The following is a 27,744-nucleotide window of genomic DNA, read 5'->3' on the forward strand; positions in this document are numbered from 1 at the left end:
TGACCAGAGGCATTATTACTGACTAAAGAATTTGTCCAAAGATCCGGCATGCATCACTGTATACTCGAGGTCACCCAAAAAAACTCCCATAATGAGAAATAATTGGGGCAACTGAGAGATCTTTAGATGATTTTAACATTTAAAAATGAGTTTCATCCCAGACGTTCTGAGTGTCTTCACATGTAGACCTGAATCTTTGCGTTCTGTTACATGGGAAGATGTGTCAGTACAGATAAAATAATGTAAAAGAAAAAACAACTATGATCAAAATGACTGCTAATTGAGTGCAAATCTAATTCTCTACATTGTCTGTGCTGTTCTACTTTTCAGCCCAAACTTCTATAGGTGAGTACCAGCAAATATGCTGTTTGAAATGTCTGTGCACTCTGGAATTACATTTTCCATCAGTGTAATTCTTAAAAATATCCAACAAGCATGTCTGTTTATTATGGCTAGAAGATTTGTGTCTAGTTTACTGACTTTCCTCACAACAACCAGGATGTAATGCCATAAAGCAGCTGCATAAACAAAACCCTGGAACAAAATAGGAAGACAGACTTAAATTTACTGACCTTTCTGCTTTTGTAGGTTTGGTAAGACCTTTCCTCCTACTCAAACTGCACCAGTAGCTTCCAACAAACTACATCCTGAACCAGTGTGTGTTCCATTAAATGTACACATCCTGTAGGGCTTTGGGTTGAAATGAAGTGCAGTATCACTTTAAAGCTTTAAAGTCACAGATAAAAGTTTTAGAATAATTACACTGACATTTGCCTTTCAGACTTTTTGGGGAACATGTCAGATTCATTGATGGACTCTAAATGAACCATATAAATAATTGCATATAGAATATATTACAAATTACAAATACTACCAAAAAACATTACAACATTTCAAACATTACAAAAAGGTCAGGGAGAAATAATACTCCAATTTTTAAAAGCCTCCACACTTTTTGTTAAATCATTTAAATTAAAGATATAATTACTGTTTTTGTTGTTGTTGTTGTTGTTGTTGTTGTTGCCAGGGATAGAAATGACAATACCTTTGTATACACATATTAGTGTGATTCAATCCTATATATTCAGCTTGCATTTGCTAATTACATAGTTGACTTATTGAGAACACAAAAGACTGTGTGAGTATGTGTTAAAGTACTGCAATATGCAGAATTTGTCCAATGGTTTTTTATTTCTTTCTGTCTTTAAGTTGGACTTAGGGGTAAATGTTTTAAAACTATAACATGACTTTGAAACCATGATATACCAAAAACCTGGTATTGGTTTTAACTTGAAAATACCACTCCCACTCACAATAGTAGGAATGATTAAAATTCTCTTCATATTAATGAGATGATTGGCTGATGCTAATAGAAAAAGTTATTCATCCTAAAGCATATTATTTAGGAACTATAATGAAACTAATAGGAAAGGTACATAGTTATGAGAATGAAGGTCTGGGACCTGTTGATGAAATTCTCTGACATTTCTGCTCTTTTTGTAGGTGTACAAATGTGAAACTTGTAGTCAAATTGAAAATACTGGTGCTTTTGCTCTGTATAAGCAGTATTTGCAGTACTGTACTTCATAAGCTACATAGCAAACCAACTTTAAGAAATAATTGTAAGTATCTGTTAAAAAATATTATTTTTAAGTAGGTGCTTGTACACTATATGGCCACTATAGTTTGTGGACACCTGACCATCACAGCCATATGTGGGCCTTCCCCAAACTGTTTTAGACACAAATTTGTAAGCTCACAATTGTATAGAATGACTTTGTATATTGTGCAGAAAGTGATGTCCATGAAGTCATGGTTTGTCAAGGTTGGAGTGGAAGAACTCGAGTGGCCTGCACAGAGCCCAGACCTCAACTCCACCAAACACCTTTGGGATAAACTGGAATGCCGACTTCACACCAGGTCTTCTTATTCAATTGGCACCTAACCTTTTGTGTTCTTGTGGCTGAATGATCGCAAATCAGACTGCACCCCAGGCCTCCTCACCCAACATCATTGCCTGATCTCACTAATGCTCTTGTGACTGAAATCCCCACATCCACACTCCAAAATCTAGTGGAAAGCCTTCCCAGAAGAGTGGCGGTTATTATAACAGCAAAGAGGAGACTAACTCTGGAATGGGATGTTCGAAAAGCACATTTAGGTGTGATGGTCAGGTGTCCAAAAACCTTTGGCCATATAGTGTATATCAGCATACAGGAGGGAGGATTTCCCCAAAATTGTAGCATGTACTGTATGTGGTGTGTGGGAAATAATGGACTGCATGGCAAGTGTAGTGTAGTGCTTCTACATCCTTCATGGAGGATCCTCATGGGCTCTCTTTTGAAAGGCAACTGAATCGGACCTATAAACGAAACCTTCTTTTTGTGAATTATGTAAAGGCTACAGTGATTTCTGATACTCTGGAGTGCATGTTAAAGTGTTCGACGTTGTCATTGTCTGTGTGGGAGGCCAAGCTATTAGCATGCACACGTTTGTTCACAATGTTCCGCTCAGCATAAAGATTACCTTTAATTATATTTAATTATATTATATAACATCCTAAATTGAGGTACGTTTAAGGAAGTGCATTAGTGTAACTCATCATCCACTTACTTTTTTGTTCAATCAGATTCAAATCCAGTGTCATTTTTTGCCTCTGTGGTAAAACCTACTTATTTGTTGAATTGTTGTATTGTACGTCTATCTGAGTTTTAAATATGGGCACCAACATGCATTTTAATGCCAGATGATTTCGTCCGTTCCTCTATAACTGGCCTGTAGTATCTGTGTCTCTAATAATGGTGCAAGGAGGCAATTGCTGACTCATAGCTGTGTATGAAATCTGAAAATAAAACACTTTTTTTCAGTGGCACTGAGCCAATAATTTTGGGATTATTTATTCATCTTGTTTACAGATTACAGGTGGCTTTTTTTTCTCACAGAAATAATGCATAATAATTTAGTATGATCCCCTGTTTGATATCAAACAGTGTGTAAGGCCGTAGGCTACTCTTGAATGTTCTTTTGTATTTTATTCATTTTTGTGTGATTCAGATCTACTATATTATACACTCATCAGCCACTTCATTAGGAACACCTGTACACCTGCTCATTCATGCAATTATCCAAACAGCCAATCATGTGGCAGCAGCACAATGCATAAAATCATAAAATCATAGTCAAACGCTTCAGTAAATGTTCACACCGAACATCAGAATGACCAGGTGATGTCTTTCCAATCATCAACTGTCCAGTTTCACTGACCCGTGTCCACTGTATCCTCAGATTCCTGCTCTTGACTGACAGGAGTGGAACCTGATGTGGTCTTCTGCTGTTGAAGCCCAAGGTTCAGCTTATTGTGCGTTCTGAGATGCCTTCCTGCTCACCACGGTCATAAAGAATAATTATTTGAGTTACTGTAGCCTTCCTGTCTGGTCATTCTCCTCTGACGTCTTTGACCAGTGTGTTTCTGCCAACAGAACTGCCGCTCACTGGATGTTTTTTTGTTTTAATCACCATTCATTGTAAACTCTAGAGACTGTTGTCTGTGACAGTCTCATGAGATCACATTTTTCCCCATTCCGCTGTTTGACGTGACATGTATCTGCATGATTTTATGTATTGCACTGCTGCCACATGATTGGCTGATAATTGCATGACAGTGCAGGTGTAGAAATGTTTCTAATAAAGTGATCAGTGAGTATATTATATTGTAACATATATATATATATATATATATATATATATATATATATATATATATATATATATATATATATATATATGTATGTATGAGAATGTTAGAGAAAATAAGAAAAGTTTGATCATTATTTGTAGTGTTTATACATTGTCATTTTTCCCATTCCTGTGAGGGATGCCAGATATTCCAGAGTTGACTGCAGAAAGATAAAGGTGTTATTATTTTTCATACCTTTGCAATAAGGTAATAATTAATAAACAGACGTTTAGTAGGTCTGTCGAAATCGTGTACATACTGGCAAGTCTGCAGTGTGCAGAATCCACTAAACCCAGCTGTTTCTCTCGCGTCTGTCTCTCTCATTTTTAGCCAAAATCTGTTGAGCAAAATTTACAGCATGATAAAGTCTCTCACCTAACGAGCTTACACAATACAAGGTCATAAATGATGGAGCCTTAACTTTTTCCCTTTCAATTATGAAATTATTTCTATGTCCATAAAATCCTTCATAAAAACATATTCCTGTGCGGTTTTATTTATTTATTTATTTATTTTTGTTCTCATGTGGATCACTCAATGATGTCATATAGTGACGTTTACCAATTGAGAAAAAACCTTCATAGAGAATTAATCTCAGAAAAAACTTCCATCCTACCTTCCTATGTCTTTTTAAAAATGCCTCCTAATTGCATCAAGCAGCTTTTAGTAAGCTCGTTCTTTTTCCCTTTTTGATTATGAGTCAGAGAGCAACGGAAATGGCATGTCCATGACTGCAATGTATTTGTACATCAAAAAAAACTCAAATACATTCGTGCCCTGATCTACTAAGATGCCAAATAAAGAGTCCTAATTTCCGTGTGCAATCTGATAAATTGGGTATGTAGTAAGTGGATGTCTTGCGGGTGATGCACAAAAAATAATTGCTTAAATCACATCATGTTCAAAGAATGTAGAGAAAACAATATTTATAAGGTTATGAGAGTTATTTTTGAGTGTGCTAATTGTTTTCAATCACAACAGCCAGTCCAGATCACAAAGAGCCTACCGGGAACGAAGACGATGGCAGGATATAAGTAGAAGAACAAAATAATAACTGGCATATAATAAAACCTCAGCAAATAAATACAGTGTCAGTTCAATAAAAACAGCAAATAAAACAGCCTCTAGGAAGCCTGTTTTCATCACAGGAGGAAATTAAAAATAATACAACTTCATAATAACAAGCAAATTAATACTTAATGCAAATAATGCAAAAGTTTCTCAAAATTACTAATATTCATAATTTTGAAAAATGTTCACTACATTTTGAGAAACTAAATTACAGTTAAAAACTCATAGTCATAATTCTGAGAAACTTAATCCTTATTATGAAAAACTGAGTCATAATTTTTGAGAAACTGCCAATTTTGAAAAACTTAATGATTATTATGAAAACCTGAGTCATAATTTTGAGAAACTGTCATTATTATGAAAAACTAAGCAAAGTTTGAGAACCTTAATGTTTATTATGAAAAACCATTTTGAGAAACTTTATTATTATGAAAAATTGTCAGAATTTTGAGAAACTTGATTATTAACATTATTATTTTTTAAAAAAAAGTCAGTTTTGAGAAACGTAATAGATATTCTGAAAATCTAAGTCATAATTTTCAGACACATTGCTTTGTATAAATCAGAAAGTCAGAATTCTAAGGAACCATCTTGTTAAATATAGTATATGGTTTTTATTTTGTCTTTAATTGGTTAATACCTGCCCTTCAGCTGTATTCATTTGCACTCATAAATGCTGTTCATTCAGGGTGCAGTAGATCCTGCTGCAGGTGCAAATTAATTGGTAATAAATCAGCTTGGACATTTTTGTGGGTTTTATGAAATTTATTCTTACGTGTCTTAGTTGGCTGCATTTGTTCTAGGCTTCAGTATGTGAACAGAACAAGGTTGTTAAAAGTTTATTGTCCAAGATGACTGCTAGTGTGCATGAAATGATGAATAGTGAAATGAGAGTTCGTAGAAAAGACTAGTCAGCAGTTTTGTTTTATTAAAAACATGTTGAGGAGTGGATTCCTATGTTTGAGAAAGTGATTCCCATGTTTATGAGCTTTCAATCGTTTAGGATTTAACAATACCAATATCATTAAACAAAAAATACAACATGACATACACAGTGTATTCATCTTGTGTACACAAAGGTGAATACTATCATTAACAGACGATTCTGAGTCTCCTTCAGTGGAGTCATTTATCTACATACGTGTCCAAATCTGTTAGACAATATTTGCTTGACAGTCCGAATGCCGTACAGACCCATTGTAGCAGATACTTCTATTAGATGAGGTCATTTTTGTGAGGTACTATTGACACTTCAGGCTTAATTAACCATCACGCTACCATCTTAATTAACGAAAAATAAAGCACATGCTGCAGGTGCCAAATATGTTAGACTGTCACATAACAGATGTGGCTGCTTATGATGCTGAAAATATTTAAAATCCACCAGCATTGTATTAAAATCTGAAAAATGAGAAAAGATCTTAATGAAGATACCAAGTGTCTTAATTTTTGTGGTTAAATGCACATCGGAATGAATTTCTTGTAGTGTCCATGCTTTGGGAGCCATTGTGCATATATAAAGCAGCGACACGATGATGATCATGTTCCCGTCTAATGTCCAGTGATGAACTGCTAAGGAAATTATACTTCATTTTGTTCTTGCGTTGAATATTCTGTGCAGGGTGTCAGAGCAAGCATTCCACTTCTCATCCTCTTTTATATTATTTGTCAGTATACAAACCCCCTAGAAGTGACGGACAAATTTCAAGTGACTTGTTGGTCTGTTTGTCGTTTTTATTTTCTGTAAAGGGAGGCTACATGCGTCAGTGAGATCTTACAGTCTGTGGATGACGGTAGTGTTGCCACCTCACAGCTCCATGGTCCCCGGTTCGATCCAGATCTCAGGTTACTGGCTGTGTGTTTTTCACATTCTTCTTGTGTGTGAGTGGGTTTCCTCTGGATTCTCCAGTTTCTTCCAACCTCCCAAAAACATGCCAGTAGTGAACAAGTGTGCAAATATACATATATGTGTGTGTGTATGGAATATACTGGCATCCCATCCAGGGTGTACTCGAGCCCAGTGATTCCGGTATAGGCTCCAGATCCACCATAACCCTGACCAGTGTAAAGCACTTGAATAAAAGAATGAATGTATGAAAGAATGCTTGAACACACAGTTCATCGTCTCCTGATCACAGTCCCACAGGACATCTTTCACTTTCAGTGCTCAGATCTGCTACACTTCATCCAACTCAACACACTAGAGTCTTACTGGAATGTTTACTACCCCATTCTATAATGTATCTTTAATATCGAACCTTTACAGTGATTTAGTTTATAAATCATGTCTGGTGAGTTGTGTGGACATGCTGAAAAGCTCTCAGGTGCTCTTCTGCTCCGAGTTCTCGTGGAAGGCTGAGCCTGAGCCCGAGCCCGAGCCCGAGCCTGACCCTTCCTGGCTCTTCTCACCTGATGCTGTGTTGTCTTTTGGCCCTGAAGTCACAGTGGACGTGGCGTCTATACTCTCATACGCTTCTGATGTCCACTGGCAACAACAAAGAGAACAATACTAATTTTACACTACTGTTTACAACTTAAGAAAGTATGCCTCATTGACACTAAGCCATCACTTTTAAATGGAAAATCACTGATATGGAAATAGAGATGCAAAAGCACAAAGGTTGGAGTGTAAATCAGAGACATGGGTCAAGTGGAACTGTTTTGTTGCAGAGTTGAGTCATTTTAACACTTCTCTTTTTGTTGTCTGTAATATAAATAGGATTTAAACTAAGTCATTAGTGTGTGTTCATTAGAGAAACAATTGGTAGGGCTGCAACAACAAGTTAATACAAGTCGATAGCAAAAAACAGCTGGCAATAAATTTCATTATTGATTAGCCGGTGTATGTTATGAAGTACGCCACAGCATGCATCATGACACATCGTTTCACAGCACAAGTAGCAAAACTATTTGAAACAATTAGCCTATAATTAGTTAAACTGATAAACATTAAATCATTTTATTTTCTTAAATTACAAAATATCTATTTTTAATATATGTTGTGTGTCCTGCTTTCGGTTCACCTTGAAGGTGCTGGAAGTCGATCTCAAAAAGAGTCGATTCTCTGATTCCAGGCACTGAAAACTAAGAGTCAAGTCCAAAGCTTCAGAGTCGATTCCACGCACCAAAAGCACATGATTTAATGTTGTTACAAAAAGTAAAATGTTGTGCGGTCTTTTGATTTTATGTGATTATGCTGTATGTTTTTATTGTGCTGTCCTATGACTATTTTTTATTTATGTAAAGCATCTTTGAGTATCTTGAAAAGCACTCTATAAATAAAATTTATTATTATTATTATTATTATTATTATTCACTTTACGCCAGCACGGCAGGGAGTATGAATTTAGCATACAAGTATTTCAGTGGATACTGGCCTTTATTTTTATTTGACTGATTGAAATTGAACAAATCAGGACTTGCGATCCAGTAAGACCCTCTTCCAGTGATTAAGACCATCAATCACTGATGTAAAAAAAAAAAAAAAAAAGTGTGCTGAACCAGTAAAGAAAAATGAACAGAATACCATGACCTTATGTTAGATTGGGTGTTAATTTGGAGGGGAAAAAAGTGGATGACAATCAGTAGTAGTGACCTGTTATTTATTTAAGACAGGTTAAGAGTTGTGTAGTTGTTTTAGTTGATTGAAATGAAAAAAAAATGTTAGTTGGAATATTTAAGAAATATACTACATATATATATATATATATATATATATAGAGAGAGAGAGAGAGAGAGAGTGTGTATTTCTTAAATATTCCAACTAATCGATTAATTGAATGGATTAAACAATTATCAAAGCAGCCCTAATTTTAGCCCTTAATTTATTTATTTATTTATTTATTTCCGCAAGAATATAAAATATAAAACAAACATTATGGTTAAGCAGTGTAAATTGCTATGGCACTATAAGTCACCATCATATTCCTCACACCTGTGTTAAGATGTGTGTGTGAAGCTGTACCTGTGTGTGTGTGTGGCGTACTGATGGTCCCGGGGTGATGATATTGACGGAGCTGGATGACTGTGTGTCAGTGCTGTTTCCTCCCTCAGCGGCGGAGAGACCCGACATGACCAGACCGCTGGAGAAGCTGCGCTTCCCGAACAGCAGGCTGAGAGTGGAGCTGGAGGAGGAGGCCTGACTGCAGCGTGGCTGAGCTGAGAGCACGGCGCCCGCCGCAGAAACACGCGGCACCTACAACGGAATATGAATCATCATCATCATCATCATCATATCACCATCAAATAATTAATTAACCTGCAATAATGAATAATAACCTGTAAATCAATAGCTGTATTCAATAAAACTAAACTAGATATGAAATACTTTACAGAAAGGTGAAGTTTCTGACCAGCAAATTAAATGTTGTGGTTTTTTTTTAAGGTTTGCACAGGAGCTACGAGATGAACGCAGCTATCATGCCCTTGCTGAGAATATGAATTTGCCTGATGATTTTTTTTGTGGTAGTGAGCTCTGCGCATAAAAAGCACAACGCACCTGGGAGAAGACAGAGGCGATGGAGGAGGTGTTGAAGGACAGCTGACTGTTGGAGAGGCGCTGCATGACGCCGTTAGAGCCTGAGCCCTGCTGGAGATCCAGGATCGGCCCTGAGCGACTGGTGACTGGGGCTCGCTGACACTGAGGCTGCACAGAGCCACTGCGATACTCACGGCGTCCTGCAGGGGGAGACACGCCCGAACATCAGACAACTCAGGAAAGAGTGTGACAAGATTAGTCTTGAGGACATTTTGAAGGTTGTAGTGCTCAGTCAATGTGATGAACAACACATGTTCTTATTCAGTATTACATTATCTTTTAAAATCTTTTGTATTACTGAAGCAGAACTGGTGAAGGTGTTGAAGGTTAGACCACAAGTGGAGGTTCATCAATTTAATACTATTAGACAAATCTGTGTGATGGGCAAAGCATTTTGTTTTGTCATATTAGAATAATGTGTGAATATTTGTAATGAGGAAACTATGAAGAAAACCTCAACCACTGTTATAATATTTTACCGTCTCCAGTATATTAAAAGAGCAGTAGAAACATGAAGTTAAATAACGATTTTCAGATTTCAGCACAAGGTTTAATTGTTACACTTTAAAAAAAATATGCTATTTTCTATATCTGCCATGCTAAATTTATAAATAATATTTGTAGTTTTCATTCATTCTTTCATCTTCAGTACGTGCTTCTGGTCAGGGTTGTGTTGGACCCGGAGTCTATCCCTTGAACACTGAGTGTGAGGCAGGACTACTACACCCAGTCCTTCACATGGCACCATGCACTCATACATTTACACGTAGAGGCAATTTAGAGTCGCCAATCCACCTACGGGCTTATTTTTAGACAGTCGGAGGAAACCCGAGAACTCAGAGGAAACCCACACGGACATAGGGAGAACATGTGAAACGCCACACAGATAGTAACCCGAGCTCAGGATCAGAATTAGTACAAACCTGATACAGCAATGCTACCCGCTACACCACTGTGCCGCCATTTTGTGGTTTTGACCTAATCAGTTTGTCTATAACCAGATACACAGAGGCACTCTGACCTGTACTGTGGTGTCGGGTGCGTGAGCTTCGTGGATGCGGCTGGTGTGTGCTGGTGCTTTGGGATGTGACGGAGTTGTGAGTATGACTAACAGAAGAGCCAGCACAGTCCACGTCTTCCATGTTCACTCCACTGTTACAACTCGTCAGATTGTCCTTCCTTACACTGACAGAGAAGAGCAGAGATATCAGGGAAGATGACAGTGTGTTTATATTCTATACAACTCAAATCACACATTGCTAATGTCATCAGGAACTGCATTTTTCTTTCACTTAAAAGATCAGGCAAAATGAAATGTATCAACCTTCAATCTTGTAACTATTCATACTTCTGTACTACTGTTTAATTACCTAATATATTTCTAGCCTTTATTTTTCTTTACCTACTTTTATTATTCATACTAAAATTGCCTTTTATTTTACACTTATTTATGTTAAGGTATTAATAAAATGCACCCTGATCTGCATTTGAAATGTAAGAAACGTGATATCTCACTGTGACGCACCGGAGCCACCGGGAGCAGAGCCATGTGCGGATGCCCTCGAGGCTGAGCGTGCCGCCCCAGACGCTGCCCGTGTGCTTGTGTGTTCCTGCGTATGAGGTGGTGAGGGCAGACACGAACATGGGGTAACCCAGCGGCTGGTCACATGACGAGTTGATCATGTTCCGCAGTGCCTGCTTTGAGTTCTGGATGCTTCCTCGCTCTGGATTACGGTTACGCAGGAAGATCAGCTCCTGCTGCTGTCCTGCCCACAGCCCACGCACACACTCTTTATTGATCTGAGAGAGAAACAGAGAGATGTTAGATGTAATGGCTATTAGAACACTTCATAAGTTAGTAGGTAGGGATCAGACCCTGATTGGGGCAATGAAGAAACTTCAGTTCCTTAGATAAAGCAGAGTTTTTAGTGTTTTCAGCTAAAATATGTTCTTATTAGTTCTTAGAGGTTTTTATGTAGCAGGTATATTTATCATACACTGGCATACTTATATGCCTGGTTTTGGATTATTGTTTTAAAGTTGCCTTAAGAATTATTTCCAATTCCACTGAGAGACACCAATACACTGCTATGTATTTATTTAAAATGAATTAAATTTCACATCTAATGAATAAAATATAATAAGAAGAAATATCACCATGGCAATCAGTAATCAATCAAGAGTTCTGAATGCCTCATCATTGCTCTTGACTTCATTGATCACGCCGTCTACTTTTATATCAGTGCTGAAATAATTGCTTTAATTCAGTGACTTTTGTTCTGTTGGCTAAATTTCTCATTTTTTATTAGCATTCAAATATTACAGCTTTGTTTGCTGCCATTTCTACACAGTAGATGTGCATCACAGATCATTAGACAGCTAATGTTTAGACCATTTATAAAAGTGAATTTATTAGGTATATGTTTATTTCGCTATGGCACACAATCAGCAACTTGATCAAGGCATAATTATGACTGCAAGCGGAAAGTATTCTTAGCTAGCTAGCAATTAAAACTTTTTCAGTCTTTAAGCAGTCTGACCATTTTTTTTTTCTTTGTTAAACTGGCTCCTTATCTGCATAACATGATCTTTCAGGCAGTAAGTTTGGAAGGATAATAAAAATATTACTACATTGTTTTGGAGAAATTTACAATATTTATATTAAAGTTGATGCATCAAAGTAATAAAAGTTATAGGCAGAAAATCCCAGTTTTAATTCTTTTCAGCTGTTTGCCACAATTGACATCCAGCGGGTTTTCCCAGATGACTACACATTTGTGTAAATGATCTATGTTCCAGAAAACATTAGACTGTCTTACCTTTATGACTTTAAAACTGAGGTAGCGTTTATACAGCATGATGATCTTGTATTCGTCGTTGCCGTCGTCCAGTGTGTGGCGTAGCGTCAGCAGTGTATCTCTGCTGGACAGCACGGCCTTACGCCACGCCGGGTCGCCCTCGTCACATATCACCAGTGAGCTCCTGTATGTACTGATGGCCTCGTAAAGCACGGCCGGCTCCTCGCTCTCCTCCAGACTCGTGAAGTGGTCCTGTCATCCATATGCACAGCAATGGATATTAATCAGCTTGCTTTCAGAAGATGAATAGGTTGCTTTTGTAGAAATGTGCAGTGCAGTAAACTAAGCAGGGTCTGAGCGGCATGTGATTCCCAGCTCAATGTTTCAGTTCTTCACTTAGTAGGTATGGAGGAAACATTTATAATCTGTGTATCCAAAGTATACATATTAACATGAGTGTTAGTGAATCTGACAAAAGAGCCCTTTTTCATCAAGCTTTATAAGGGTGCTTATAATTCACATAAAACTCATATCAATTTTTATTCATTCATTCATCTTTATTAACTGATTTATCCTGGTCAGGTCTGTAGTGGATCCGGTTTCTGTCCCAGGAACACAGGCATGAGGCGAGAATAAAAGTCCCTGATGGGATGGCAGTAAATCACACCTCACCTGTTCACACTCCTGGAAATAACCTGGACGTTCATTTAAATGTCTCACTCCTGGTGTTTACTAGTGACATGACTGAGCCTGCTTATTGTGTTTGATATCCTGGATTGACTCTGGTTTGTTTTTGTTACTGATTTTGTCCCTGCCTAGTTTAATCTGTTTGCTGATCACCTGACCTGTCCCTATTCTACATTTGGGTTTGCTTTGCACTTTCAACTTGTTTTAATAAGTGTTTTAATAAGACCTGCATTTGAGAAAAATAGTTGATAGTACTTTACAGCTTATAATGAGAAATAAACACATGAACTACTAAGTGATTAAATGTTAAATGCAATTTTTCAGTAATTCATGGTAAATGTTATAGGGGTTTACAATCATTCACAGGTCATTACTAGTCCTAACTTCAGTGAGCCAAGCCATAATGCATGTTCTTAAGTCGTCATAAGATTAATGATAGCAATTTATTTTGTCGCTTTACTTTTTTTTCATTTTAGAGTTTATAGAAATTCTTCCGAATACTTTGTTACAATTTGGAGCGTAGTCGTAATGATTTATGAATTGGGGACGTCAGTTTTATTTCAGTTTCTTGCTCCCTGTCTTCCTAGCAGCACTCCACACATTCATACCTGATGAAGTTTGAGGCTCATCCTAACCGCTGGTGCAACCACCTTCTGGAGCAGATCCATGTCAGCAAAGACCCACTCGTCCTTTGTGGCGACGCGGAAATCTCCTTTAAACAAGGTGCTGAAGCCGTACAAGAAGGACTCCAAACTGAAAGAGAAACAACAGTGAGAGCTCATTAAACACCTGATCCATAATTAGATTGAGACACTGTATAACATTCTCACCACATGAATGAGTGTGTCTGTCACTCTGACCTCTGACGCAAAAAGTAACACTTTATGTGAAAGTATTATAAAGGCTTACGCTGGGCCCTTTCCAAGAACTGCATAAATATTTTACAAACGAGTTGGGCTGATACTTTTACCATATCAACTTGCAGCTAAGATAAGATACATCTGAGTATTTGAGGGTTAAGGGTTTTGCTGAAGAACCCAACAGTATAAGCTTAGCAGTGCGGGGATTTGAACTAACAACACTCTGATGAGCAGGTAAATGCCTTAACCTTTGAACCACCACATCCCTATTAAGATGGACACCAAGCAAGGAAGAAAATACCTGTTGGACATGTTATGCGAGGCAGTGCCTAGAGATCTCCTGCCTAGGACCGACAGAGCAAAACACAACGTGACCAGCAGAGAATCCTCATCACAGTCCACCGGCTGAGAACAGAAAAAACACACACTCACTTCACTACTTGGCCATAAAAAATTTCTGTTAGCATAAATGAATCGCAATATAAATGAATTCAAATACTCTGATGTGATGTGTCTCAAAGGTGTAGTTATAACTTTGAGATATTATTCCAAAATGCAAAACATATCTAAATCTTTCAGTTGAAACAATACTGTGATAACAGTATCTCACTTGCTCCATCTTGCCGGCGCAGTACTGGATCCACTCGAGATAGACGTTGCAATAGCTGGCCCTGGTGACGCCTTGCAGGCAGTGGACGTAGTCCTCATCAATCTTAACACTGAAAACCACTGGGTCTCTCTCTATATGGTGCCATTTACTGTACGGCTGCAGGGCCTCGTGGATCGACTGCTCCTTAAGCCATGTCTGTAGCTTCGGGTTGATCACCAGATAGTAGATGATACTCTAAAGACAGAAAATGTAGCATAGAAATTCTTTTGTGTCACGTCAACTACTACATCATAGAACATCCCTCCATGCATTCCCTTACTTATATGGTACAGCTACTGAGCTAAAGTCCAATACTCCACAGTTTTATTCTTTACATACTGTATGACAGACTAGGCATGATAAATAGAGACATGCATCTTGGATGCTTCAAATTATAATCAGTGCCTCTACATTCCATTTAACAAAGCTGAGAGGTTTGAAAGTATTTGTGACTTAGCAAATGTCATGCACATCATGGCAAAAGTGAGGACATTTGGCTGAAGGGCAGGCATAAATACTGTAAATTCAGGATTTTTGTAAATACAATATTGATGTCAAAACATACAGGCAATTATTGAACATTCGGTTTATGAACATTCAGTATCAGCACATTGCCTTGTATATTTCTATTTCTATTTGCGTATCTTAACTTTGCTCTACTTTGTTTATGTCAGCTTCAGTACAGCAAATCTGATCATTATGATCAACACCCTATCTAGCTCATGGGTAGTGCAATACAGTAGGTTTAAAATTAAAACCGTAAGCTAGGGCTGCGTATTTGTCAGTGAATCTCAATATATCATCAAGTATATAATGTACTAGAAAAATAGCCCATGATTCATATGACACAAATTAGGAAAAAAAGGTCAGGAATGAGGAGCCACACCTCTTTAGATGCCCAAATCAACTCAGTGGCATATACCAATATACTTTTTCTCAATAAATGCTATTTTGAATCAGAATAGCTGTATAAATACCAAGACTGGTGCAATTTGAGACAATACTCCAAGCTGACATGTTGTCAGTGATTTATGGAAGAAATAAAAACTATCCAAGACAAAATTCAACAGCTGTTAAAGTCATGCTGTCTGGTTGAATCCACTCTGACCTTATACTATAAGTGGAAATAATATTATAGTTATATCCATCATACCGTGAAATAAAATATAAAACATACTATGAACCAGTCCAACCTTGTGATAATTCAGACCTATGGAAACAGGTGTAAGGCAGCACTAATGCAGGTGATACCTTGAGGTAGTAGGTGATGAGCAGTTTGCGTAGGTCATAGAGCTGCAGCATGGTGGCTGCGTTGTTCTCACTGATGCTGTAGCTCTGAAGCACGTACTTGGTGGTGGTGAGCTCCCAGGCGAGCCAGCGCAGATTAAATGCAGCATTACACGAGAGAACATGGGCCAGGTGACCCGGCTCGCAGCAGCAACAGCCCTCGTCCTCCTCCACGCCCTCAGTAATGGCCTCCACCTCCCGCTGCTGACAGTACGTGCCTGATCAGTTAACACAAAGAACAACAGTAAGTGTTTCTACTAAAATATTCTACTTATTATAGTTTATCAAGTGATTTTATGTCTTATATCTGAGAGAGACAGATGGACATGGACAGATAAAAAGAGAGGAACCAGAATGTGGTTTACTAAAATAATTCCATTTGAAAAGTGCACCACAAAAGATGTTCCTCAAGGGTTCTTTGGATGGTTAATGGTTTCAGATTTCTAAAGAGGTTTTACTTGGAACATGTTTTAAAACATGTTCACATCCAGACCACAGTTCACCAGTTGATGACCTCTGCTTTAGAGTTTATATGAATTCTGTTTTCCAGTGTCTACACTGACTTTCTACACTGACTTTCTCCCCAATCCTGGGTAAAGTCTGAGTAAGTTTTTCCCTCACCAGTCACAAGGCTGTATTTTTAGAATTAAACTTGACAGTACCAAATGTTAAAATATATTGCAACTGCTTAACTGTATTCTGCATTGTTTTGATAATAAAAGAGGGTAAGCCTCTTGTTATATGCATTTAATAAAATATGCATTTTTTGAAAATATCCAGCCAACATACTGTCAAGTTTTCCGTCTCACTCTATACCTCCTTACCCCTGAACTCAAGACCTCTCAGCTGGAAGGTGACAAGGCCGTTGCCAACCTCTATGATGTGTATGAGAGCATTGAGGTAATCAGAGGCCAGGATGAAACAGTCGCCTGTGCTGTAATTCCCCCAGCGGCCCAGCAGCAGATCCCCGCACAGAGAGTGCTGCAGCGAACGTGTCAGGTACTCATAGAAGATCGAGTTCAGATTGTTATCATCACAGCCTGGAGGGAAAAAATGATTTCTTATCAAGTGAATATATCTAGAACATAGTCGAATTTGTCATGATAAGATTACATCAAACCAATCATTAAGCATATTTCTAGAAATGTACTACTAATTGTAAGTGTGAAATATGTCAGTTGGCAGAAAAAAATGCTTAAGATAAGCAAAATTATCTGCCAATAGAACGAGATTTCATGCTTGAACTGTCTAGAAATAGCCTTAATAATCTAGTACATTCAGGATTCACATACACTTCATATCCTTTTGCAGCAGTGCTGGGACAGGGTGCTTTCATTGTAATGGCTTTATTAGATGTGAAACAAGGCTTTTTTTAATATAATCTATCAGCAATCTGCTGACTCAAGAGCAAAACCATTGTTCTCATGTGTACATCTACATTATCTGCTCTAGAGTTAAGCATGTAAAGGTTATTTACCGGTATCCTTGTCAATCTGAGACATCAGTCTGCTGTTGGAATTGTCGATACGTTTTGTGCTGAAAATGACAACAGCCTCATCAACTCAGCTGTACTCAAGCATGAAAAGTAATTCTGCAGTCATTTAAAAAAAAAACATGTGGACACTAGCATTTGAATATACAACACAGTAATCTGAAAGACTTGCTTCTGCAAAACGTTTATATCTAGTCATTGAACCCTGCATTTTGAGTGCAAGAGGCTCTTACTTGTAGTTTCTCTCCCAAAACTTGACGGGACGTGGGTAGGATGTGATGAAAATGGCACTGCCCAGAAACGGGCTCAGTGGAGTGTAAAAAACGGTGGTGATTAATGTCTGCACCAGCAGCATGGCAGAATCTGAGTGCCTCTGTTAAGGAAAATCCAAACATCTGAACTAATGAGTAAATAAATGGTTATTTAGCACTCAAGCACTAACAATAACTTGAAAGGCCGTAAGTCAAAAACATTAATATAGTGAAAGTTACACATATTCAGAGTCGGGTTACACACCTGCCTAAGTTGAATTTATGAGCTCCCCATTCAGATTATGCAAAATAACTGTGTGTAGTTTATATCTTTGAGATTGTCAGATTTTTACTGAGTAGAAGCATCAGATATGGGGTTCTTCAGTAGCATCTAGACCACCGCCTTTAAACATAAGGGCTTGCTTTTAGGTCCCAAAAAGAGATTGAAAACATGGACTAAAGAAGGATTTTTTTCTTTCCTGTCAAATATAATGTGATTTAACATAAAAACAAGAGACAATTTGAAAATGAAAAATAAAAAAGCATAATATGATGATTTATAAACGAGAAGATGGCAAGCACTGAGATAAACATCTAATATCTAATACACTGACAATATATTGCTGCATATTGTGATTACATCAAACTGTCAGACAGTGGCACTGTGCCGATATACTGTAGCACAACAAAATGGGCTTAAGTCCAAGTTTAGGCTCATGCGTAACTGAGACATGCCTTTACTTTACTCAAACATAACTGCCTGCAAAGTGCTTAAGTCTGTAGGTCAGAATACTGGGCAATTTCGGTAATAAATTGTCATACACATGTTTAACTCAACTCTGAATACTGCCCCAAATATGTATATGATATTCTGTTTTTCCATTCAAATATTGGTCAGTAACAGTTTTTACACACAGTAATTACAGCACGCAGGTCAGACTGTAAGGATCACGTGGAACGGCGAAGGGCTGGGCGAAGGCGTGAAAAGCGCTGCCCCATGCTATCTGCATGGAGCGATGTAGACTAGAACAAAGTGCAGCTTGTGCAGAAGATCCAGAGCTGCAGACAAAGACACAGACCAGCTGACAATAAACAAACACTGTTATTTGGGCCCTTAAGCACATTCTGAGCTGACTCTGCAATCAACATGGATAACTGATACTGCTCTACAAGATGGCAAAAAAACAATGGAGCTGCTTGACTGAAAATCCGCAGTTATGTTTTAGACACAAATGAATGCACTATAACTCTATAAATAATGAAGAAGTAGTTCAAGTAAGCATGTCATAATTATCTAAGGAGCTTAAATCCCCTGGACCCTGGAGTTGTAAGGTGGCAAAGCTACCCACTGCACTAATGTGCCCTCATCCATTTGTATGTAATGTACAACAATTAAAACTTGCTTACATTTCCTACAACAGTTTGGAATACTTTGGAATGAATGATTCTGAAGTTGTTCTGTGCATAATGTCTCAGCCAGCAGAGCTCACCTTGTGAAGACTATGGACATGAGGAAGAGGAGAGTGACAGAGGTCTCAGAAGCCTTGCTGTAGTCGAACTCGAAGAAAACGATGGTGAAGATGAGCCGTGAGGAACTGGTAGCTGGGGTTGCAGGAAGGACGAGCGCAGAAGCTTCATCCCAGCAACTGTCATCAATAAGACATCACAGCTGGAGCGAGACACAGACACCTGAGAAACTCAGTGCAGAGGCAAGACACAGCCAAGCAAAGCACAGAGACATCAGGACAGGACGGGAAGCTAACAGCTAACTCTGACATGCGCCTAATGCTAATAAGAGCCAAAAACTAAATTTGAGCAAGAACTGATGCTAACAATACATACATATAAATATCTTTAGATTTTTAAAAACTCATTTTTTACTTGTTCAAATCCAGAAAAATGTGGAGTGATCTTTTTTTGCCAACTGCTTGGTCACAGTGATCATTCCAAGTCGAGTTATTTTCATTTATTAGTTTTTAGTTTTGGGTCTTGTTTGTGAATTAAAAGCCAAAGTAAAAATGTCTTTCCTGCTCTACTAGGACACATGGAAATTTGACATGAGCTTCCCTTTTTAAAAGGTTGTGCTTAAGTGTATAAATTATGAGTGGGATTTTCTAATCCAACGCTGCACAGACACTTACTGTATACCCAGCTTTTTCCGGTGGCTGAGGGCGAAGCCATCATTAGTGAGGGCACTGAGCACAATGGCAGGTACACCACATACTTCTCAAAGCTCAAGAGTCCTACATAGAGCCGCTCGAACCACATCAGCTGAGCATCCTCTGAAATGCATCCATGAGACACACACACACACACACACACACACACACACACACACATATACAATGAGGCATTGCTAGATACAGTGGTGCTGGTGATGAATCAAAGAAACGTATCTGCAAAATGTGGCATAGTAAAGTCCGGAGCAAATAACAAATGATCAAAATATGAAATCCATAGGGCCATGTTCCACTGTACATTATGCAATTTTTGGCCCCATAAAACTGGAACTGTGCTTTTACGATTGGCCACAGGCCCAGTACAAAGGTTAAAGTTTTACAGATTAGTGTGCCTGTCCAAAATTGGCACCAACAGGACCTAATGGCCAGTTACATTGGTGCTATGGAATACTATGTATTGTTATTGTGGACGTCTGTACAATTTTGTCCGTCAATTTTGCCAACAGTGGGTTAAAATTAAACTTATCATCGCCAGCAAGGGATTTTGTCTTTGATGAAGTTTCAAAACCTTTTATGTTCTCCAATGATGAACTGAACAATGATGTTATTGGCAACAATGGTGTTATGCCCAAAATAATGGCGTAGTCACTTTTTCATTTGTCTCTGAAGTTGGCAGAAAATGAACTAGTACTAGAAGCCCAGGTTACTCTGTCCTGTTTGAGTATTCCCGTTATTGAATGTACACTGGAAAAAAACCAAAGAGTCATATCTGCCAAGGAATGTGTAATCATAAAACATGAAACCATACATTATAATCCAACTACTAATACTGCAAGTAAACTGTGTCGCTAATGTTACACTGAACATTAACCCAGCCTCATCTTATTAATCACTTACTCATACTAAAGTACAATTCACGAAATGTATTTACGAGAGTGACGTATAGAATAAGGACAGCACTTACCTGTGGGTTCAAACTGGGAGTACTCTTTACTCTTAAGCACTGGCTGTGAGAGCCCACAACCAGGGATGATGTTTGCGTACTGAGGGATGAGATAGTGGGTGACGAAGCCACGGTTTGCTGCAGGGCATACAGCACTATGGTGACAAAGGGCTGTATTTAAAAAAAAAGAAATGTTATTGAAATGTCGCAACCTCATTTACTATGCATATGCTATAATTATAATCTCCAAAAATGATTGCATGACTAAATTAACTATAAGCACCCAGGACAAAAAACATTTTGGAATGTGTTCTGCTTGGAAACACTGACCAATAACTGACCATTCATCCAAATGCACAACCTAGTGATAGTGAGCAGTAAGGCTACTGCTATTGGTTGATGTAAGTCGTTTTTTTTTTTCTGGAAGCTTATGTTGTTCATAACTAAAGCTTATATCATTAGGATTGGGAATCATACATTAATGTAGTCTGGAAAAAAATATCTATGCCATCAGCGCTCATCTACTGTCCAAATAATTTTATGATATTTAATTTAAAAAATCAATATTTTAAAATCAGAAAAGCTCACCCTTAAAGAGGAGACAGGACGTACTGGCGAGTAACAGCAAAAGTCAAAACTGAAGCGACGGTGCATACAAGCAGATCAGAGATCAGTATCTCTCTCTAAGAAAGGAAAAGAGCCACAGTCAGGCAATCAGACCAGCAGGGCTCCATCTGCACCATATTAACCATAATGGTCCTTACCACTGAGCTCTGGAGCTTCTTTGGAAGAGGATCTTCATTCTCAGAGGGCTCTTCCTCCACCTCGTCTTCCCCCAGTGCTGGCATGAATATGGACTTAAACAAAGTGCTGAGGTGAGGGACACAGAAGAAATAGTATTTATTAATTAGGTGTGTAATATCAGATGTATCTGGCTCTTGCAGAGAAGCATAATGTAACACTCTAGCTGAGAAATACACTATGCAAATAGGGTTTTCTTACAATAGTACAGACGGGGTCACTGCTTTGTCGACTGAGATGATAAGACAGGGCTACCAGCAGAGCACAAAACCCAGAGAACAGGGCTGGGACTGTGCTGCTCGTTCCAAGGTTCCTGCACACATGAGCAATGGCAATGAGAAAGAAGTCCAACTTCACCCCATGGTGACAGTTGTATATGAACTGAGTGTGTCTGACTAGGCTTAGAACTGAACCCTAACTAAACTAAACTGATTATTTCCTATAACATCACACCTCATTGTGTTTTATTCCTTACATATTAGATATTCTACTGATTCCTATTAATTATCAGATGTACCAATGCGTAATGATGAGTTAGCTGACTGATTCATACATTTAGAACTCACCAAATGAGCGCAGTTGTTCATATTTGTTACAAATAAAATCAATCACTCAGTTGTATGTAGTTAGTAGTTGGTAAAATAGCCTATTTATCTATTTAAGTGGGTGACATAAATAGTCACATCCATAAAACTAGGCTGTAAAAAAGGGGACAGGAATTTTACAGTTTCACTTGAAATCAGAAAAATACCATTGAACCTTAGCCACAAATGCCACTCCACTTACGTCAGAGCAGACGTGTTAATTCCTGACCACAGAAATATCAACTAGGCAAGAAAAAACTGGCCCATGCCCCACTATTCAACCATCCAGCTCTTCTCGTATATCATCCTATAATTACAGGGCAGTAACAGTGTAACACAGAATGTTTTTTAAATTAAACCACCACCTTCAAGCGCACCACGACAGAATCCATACAGTAATGTTAACACCAACAGACCCTCCCTACTACAGTAGAAGGCTGAATACAGTCCAGTTGCAGCTAAGAAGAAAAGAGAAAAGGTCAGTGACAACCTCATTAAATTGGTTTATAACTTGTACTAAATTACAGAAAATTGTTACAAACCTGTTCCACCAAAAAAGTGTATATCAATTTGCTCGAGAAAGTAAATAACAAATGTATTGATTTGTGGGAGAGGGCAAGAAGGAAGGTTATTGGAAAGCAGTATGATAAATCCTAAAAGGAGCAAAGGTAAAAGTAAAAGTAAGTATACATACATACATACATACATATAAAATACAAATACTGAAATACATTTTTATATTAAAATAAAAATATTAAAATATATATTCTTTTTTGCTTTTTTATCAGTGTATCTCTGAGTGGTCATTTTGATTAAACACCTCCCACTGATTTACTTTAAGTTTAATATTTCTACTGGTCCTTTAAATACTAAATACTATTACATTTAGCATACAATCTTTTCTCAATTTTTGCATAAAAGTAATAATAGATAATAATAGTAACAATATTTCTCCTTATTCACTCTGACCAATGACCCTATATGCTGCACCACGTGGCCTTACCCAAAGAAAAGGGGGGGAGAAACAACGTCAAACAAGGTATGAATTTTCATTTGAAATTTACCCAGAATTGTTTGTCCCAAACAAATGTTTAATATTTATCTAGACTGAATATTAAATTACCAATAAAAAAAACAACATAATGCTCAAAACCTGCCAGGGATGTATTATGCCATAGAGCATGTTTATCAAGACAGATTTTCACCCACAAGTAGCTCATGAGCCGCTATGGGCCGAAGAACAGAACAATGACAATGACTATGACTAAGTATTTAACCAGCCATAATACTGCCTGCTTTCATTAACTTTGGGAGGACACACTGTGCTCTCAGCACGCTAATATGATTAAAGTTTTATACTAAACAGCAGTTATTTTTGGCTATTCGCAGTACAACTGTGCCATAAAAACAGCAATTCAAAACAGATGAGGAAAATGTAGCTACTACTCTACTACAGTAATGTAAGAATTTAGTAAATATACATATTGTTTCTTTAGAGAATGAGAAAAAATGAGAAAAATCTTAATACATCTATTATTTAAAAAAAGATGTGCAACCCTTTAATACATCTAATACTTACCAATTAAAATATCTTGTACAAACTAGGAGCATGTCGACATTACAATCGTAATGCCGTATAAGGTGAACACAGGAAGGTCTGATCTTTTTAGCTTCAACTCCAGAATCCAAATAAGGCCACAGAACATGCAGAAATATGCAGCTCGACTGTAGGCAATGATTCGATTATGTCCTCCGAAAAACAACAGCCATAAAAGGTGGTGAGTCCTAAATGAACCCCATTACATGCCATAATTAATGCTGTTCTGATTCGATTGCACTCACATGAGTAGGTGATGCTGCGTCTGGCTGGACACTCTGCAAAAACAAAGAACAGTTTATAACAGCCTATAAACAGCAACAAGTCGTCCATTTACTGAACAGAGCTGTAATACGTTAGAGACAGTACAGTACACAGAGCTACACTACCTTTAATAAGGAGTACTGACAGCTGGCCATGACCAGGACAAAACTGGAAAACCCAAAAGTCCTTAAAGGCAACATGGTTCAGGAGCACAAAAGCCCAGAAAAGCAACCAGGAATGCTAAAAACACAGCAGCCATGTTCTCCTCTTCCAGTCCTGATTCCTGTAAGAACCAGGAAATGCTCAGTTTGGTTTCAGATGCTTTATATCCAAGTTAATGTACAACAGTAAATTTCTGACCTGGTCCAGCAGCGCCATTTAAGGTCAGCCGGATCGTACAAGATGTTGATCCATTTCCCAGGAAAAATTTTCATCTTATAGTAGAGCTTCCGAGATGGCTTCTCCTCAGTAGTCGTGTCAGAGGAGTCGTCAAGAGAATCCTCCTCCTGCAGTCGAACAATATAAGCACACTATGACAGACGGACCTGTCTTCATCTGAAAGCTGCTCATTTACATACAATTAATAATAATGTGTAAATATCATAACAAAGAAAAACCTCACAATACAAGTAAAAAAATCTCTGTAGAATTCGCATTACATTTATGGTATTTGACAGACACCTTTATCCAGACGCGACTTACACTTATCTCATTATACACCTGAGGCAGGTGAGGTTAAGGGCCTTGCTCAAGGGCCCAGCAGTGGGCAGGTTAGCAGTTTTGAACTCACAACCTTCTGATTGCTAGTTTAACAGCTTAACAATGAGCTACCACTTCTCTAGACATCTTTAATGACATCAGTGGACCACTCCAATGACATTTATCTACACATTATTACACAATAGAATTTTTGATGACCCATACACATAACTAAATTCACTGTACAATGTCAGTAGGACACTCTATTCTCTTATTAAGTATGTGCATCTATTCTGCTCTATTCTATTTTACTCTATGTTACATTATTCCACCCTAATACATTCTATTGTATTCTACTCATCTATTCCATTCTACTTGACTCAATTCTATTTTATTCTCTTCTGCTCTATACTCCATTAATAAGTATCTATTCTATTCTATGCCTTTCTATTCTACTCCCTTAATAATTATGTATTATACTGTGCTATATTCTTTTCTATTCTATGATACTTTATTCTACTTTACTCTAACACATTCTACTGTATTCTACTCATCTACTTGACTCTATTCTATTCTATGCCATTCTATTCTATTCCTTTAATAATCATGTATTATACTGTGCTATATTCTACTCTATTCTATTCTATGATACTTTATTCTACTCTAGTGTAACTCATTCTACTGTATTCTACTCATGTAGTTGTCTCTATTCTATTTTATGCTCTATGGCCAGTATTAGCTTTGTATAAATTCTATGGCCAGTATTAGCTCTGTATAAATTCTATGGCCAGTATTAGCTCTGTATTAGCTCTATGGCCAGTATTAGCTCTGTATAAATTCTATGGCCAGTATTAGCTCTGTATAAATTCTATGGCCAGTATTAGCTCTGTATTAGCTCTATGGCCAGTATTAGCTCTGTATAAATTCTATGGCCAGTATTAGCTCTGTATTAGCTCTATGGCCAGTATTAGCTCTGTATAAATTCTATGGCCAGTATTAGCTCTGTATTAGCTCTATGGCCAGTATTAGCTCTGTATAAATTCTATGGCCAGTATTAGCTCTGTTTACTGCTGATATATTTCATTTACTGATTAAATTTTTCATTTCAATATTTTTACTATCACTGACATCTCACCTCCCTCAGTATATGGTCTAACACATGAGTCTGTGCTGAAGAAATGCATTCTCCTGTCCAACTGGGAGATGAGACATAGGATTTCTTGCCTGAAAGATCTCGGGGTGTGTTCTCCTGGGCCGAAGCCGGTGAGCTGGAATCATGCGGCGCTGAAACGGACAATCGGGATGCCCACCCACTAACCCATCCTGGCCCTCCGAGTTGGAGGACGTGGAAAGGAGATCACTAACCGAAGGTAATAAGGCAAAGCAAAGGGAAAGATAATCATGCAGGTCAACATGCAGATTTGAATTTCTTTAGCTACAAGCAATGGCTGCAATCTCTGCCTGGTGACCCAGAGCACTGAATATTAGCCTTAAATTTTTGGAATAGGTTTGACAAAATCTGATAAGACATTCCAGACTTTCCACTGTACCATACGTTCCCCGTGATCAGTTCAGCTCCAAGAGGTAAATTTAACGCCCTTTCATTGTACAGCTTTCGAGGTCTGTCTCCTGAAAAACATTTCCCATTTCCTATTAGTCTTGGCTCCTCATTTGGAAATGACTTAATAAGAATAATTACTACTTTTGCCATGTTTAAAGTGTCACATTGGTATTTTTTTTACTATCTGTCACTTACTGTGCACTGTGTGGAAGGTATAAGCCTCCTCTTTAGATGTTGCTTCTGGTCTACAGATGACCTGCAGCATTGAGCTCTCTGATTGAGACGTCTGAGAGGGCAGAGAGTCATAGTCTGGATCCCTCTCCTTATCTGTCTGAGGACTGGAAGAGTGAAGAGAAAATGGTAATTTATGCATTGTTTTTGACTGTTCAACAGTATGGTTTTGTTAGTGTGTTAGTTGGTGTGTGTGTGTGTGTGTGTGTGTGTGTGTGTGTGTGTGTGTTGGGGGGGGGGGGGGGGGGGGGGAAGAATTATTGGTGAAATTACAAACTAGCTAGGGCTCCATAATATTGACAATTATATTAGTGTATTATACGTGTTTTTGCTACAGAAATACTGGGACTGATATATGAGTGGTCCAGAATACCTTTAAATTCTTGAGCTAACTTGATACTGGTTAAAGATAAACTAGAATGTTCTGATAATTATGCGCTTGTTGTACAAGGTGTTTACCATAAAATCAACTACTAAAAGAAAAACAACAGAAATGAATATGTTTAAGACTCATCTGTAAACTACTGAATAGAAATGTTCTGTCTGAATAGACGTCCAATAATTAAGGAACAAAGCATAAAAGGGTGTGCTGTTGTAGGAAAATAATCAACGACAAGGTGGTGTGATGCAGTCCGATGTGAAATGGAGTTACTGTTATCCGGGAATCTAGTATTTTTCAATAACAGCATGTCTGGAAGTGTTTTCTTCCTCTTATTCCACAGTAATTTGCCAACAATTACAATTTTTAATTTGTTCCTGAATAACATTTCATGCTTTTTAATCAATTATAGTTACATATAATGTTGTGGAAAGTCTGCAAAACAAGTTAGTTCTTGTTATCACTTACATTATAGTAGCTATAAACAGTCATTCCCTCACTAACCACCCTTTTTTTCTCTCTCGAAGTTTACTGTATAAGACAACAAAACGCTGCTTGTCATGTTACACAGAAACCAGAAAGTGCAATGTCCCCTGTCCTGAAGACCCTCCTATTGTGGAAAACATTAATATTAATTGCCACTTGGAAAATATAGTCCGAGCTTTGTGCATTGAAACACTGTAAATCCCACCTGTCAGGAGAGACGATGGGAATCCGTTTCTCTGGAAGGCTGTGCAGTGTGTCCGTAGCCAGACTGTTCGGAGGGTTTGGAGGACCTTGCTGTCCAGCCTCATCTGTGCTTTCTAAGTTCTTCACCAGCATTGTAGTCTCCTCTGATAAGAATCAGAACCAGGACCAATAAGAACAAAATACCTCTCATATCATAGCGTCAAAGAGAAAAGGCAACATATCCGTAAAAATTTCAATTGCACTGTATGTACAATTAAAATAAAGTGATCTCGAAAAAAATAAAACTATGGTTTATCAAAAGCTGACATTTCAATAGCCTATCAAAAAGCACTGATTTGGAGAATGTTACATTGATGTTACAGTTACAAAACATACGTATTCTATATATTTGTGAAGTGACTTACCATTTCAGTTTGTGCACACTTTGGCTTACACTCTCTCTCCATA

At 37.9% G+C, this 27,744-nt stretch overlaps 1 protein-coding gene across 1 annotated transcript in view; it reads right to left on the bottom strand.

Moving 5' to 3' along the window:
- Positions 1–5,588: 5,588 nt before the first annotated feature.
- pcnx2 (pecanex 2) overlaps positions 5,589–27,744 on the bottom strand; it is a 29,788-nt gene continuing 7,632 nt past the window's right edge. Inside the window, 43 exon segments of the mRNA XM_053232958.1 lie at positions 5,589–7,292; positions 8,772–9,002; positions 9,306–9,484; positions 10,366–10,529; positions 10,870–11,144; positions 12,164–12,394; positions 13,438–13,582; positions 13,991–14,094; positions 14,300–14,533; positions 15,590–15,843; positions 16,450–16,665; positions 17,103–17,161; positions 17,351–17,480; positions 18,321–18,377; positions 18,380–18,423; positions 18,856–18,953; positions 18,955–18,981; positions 18,983–19,037; positions 19,510–19,582; positions 19,585–19,650; positions 20,513–20,564; positions 20,566–20,591; positions 20,594–20,623; positions 20,626–20,679; positions 21,099–21,174; positions 21,256–21,361; positions 21,494–21,507; positions 21,509–21,583; positions 21,585–21,643; positions 22,257–22,334; positions 22,419–22,487; positions 22,490–22,529; positions 23,433–23,626; positions 23,718–23,751; positions 23,863–23,898; positions 23,900–23,953; positions 23,955–24,002; positions 24,005–24,020; positions 24,098–24,243; positions 25,661–25,796; positions 25,987–26,065; positions 26,193–26,335; positions 27,299–27,440. Coding sequence (XP_053088933.1) covers positions 7,128–7,292; positions 8,772–9,002; positions 9,306–9,484; positions 10,366–10,529; positions 10,870–11,144; positions 12,164–12,394; positions 13,438–13,582; positions 13,991–14,094; positions 14,300–14,533; positions 15,590–15,843; positions 16,450–16,665; positions 17,103–17,161; positions 17,351–17,480; positions 18,321–18,377; positions 18,380–18,423; positions 18,856–18,953; positions 18,955–18,981; positions 18,983–19,037; positions 19,510–19,582; positions 19,585–19,650; positions 20,513–20,564; positions 20,566–20,591; positions 20,594–20,623; positions 20,626–20,679; positions 21,099–21,174; positions 21,256–21,361; positions 21,494–21,507; positions 21,509–21,583; positions 21,585–21,643; positions 22,257–22,334; positions 22,419–22,487; positions 22,490–22,529; positions 23,433–23,626; positions 23,718–23,751; positions 23,863–23,898; positions 23,900–23,953; positions 23,955–24,002; positions 24,005–24,020; positions 24,098–24,243; positions 25,661–25,796; positions 25,987–26,065; positions 26,193–26,335; positions 27,299–27,440 — 4,514 coding nt within the window. The 3' untranslated portion in view covers positions 5,589–7,127.

This window comes from Pangasianodon hypophthalmus, chromosome 3 (assembly GCF_027358585.1).
Source record: "Pangasianodon hypophthalmus isolate fPanHyp1 chromosome 3, fPanHyp1.pri, whole genome shotgun sequence".
Taxonomy (NCBI): domain Eukaryota; kingdom Metazoa; phylum Chordata; class Actinopteri; order Siluriformes; family Pangasiidae; genus Pangasianodon; species Pangasianodon hypophthalmus.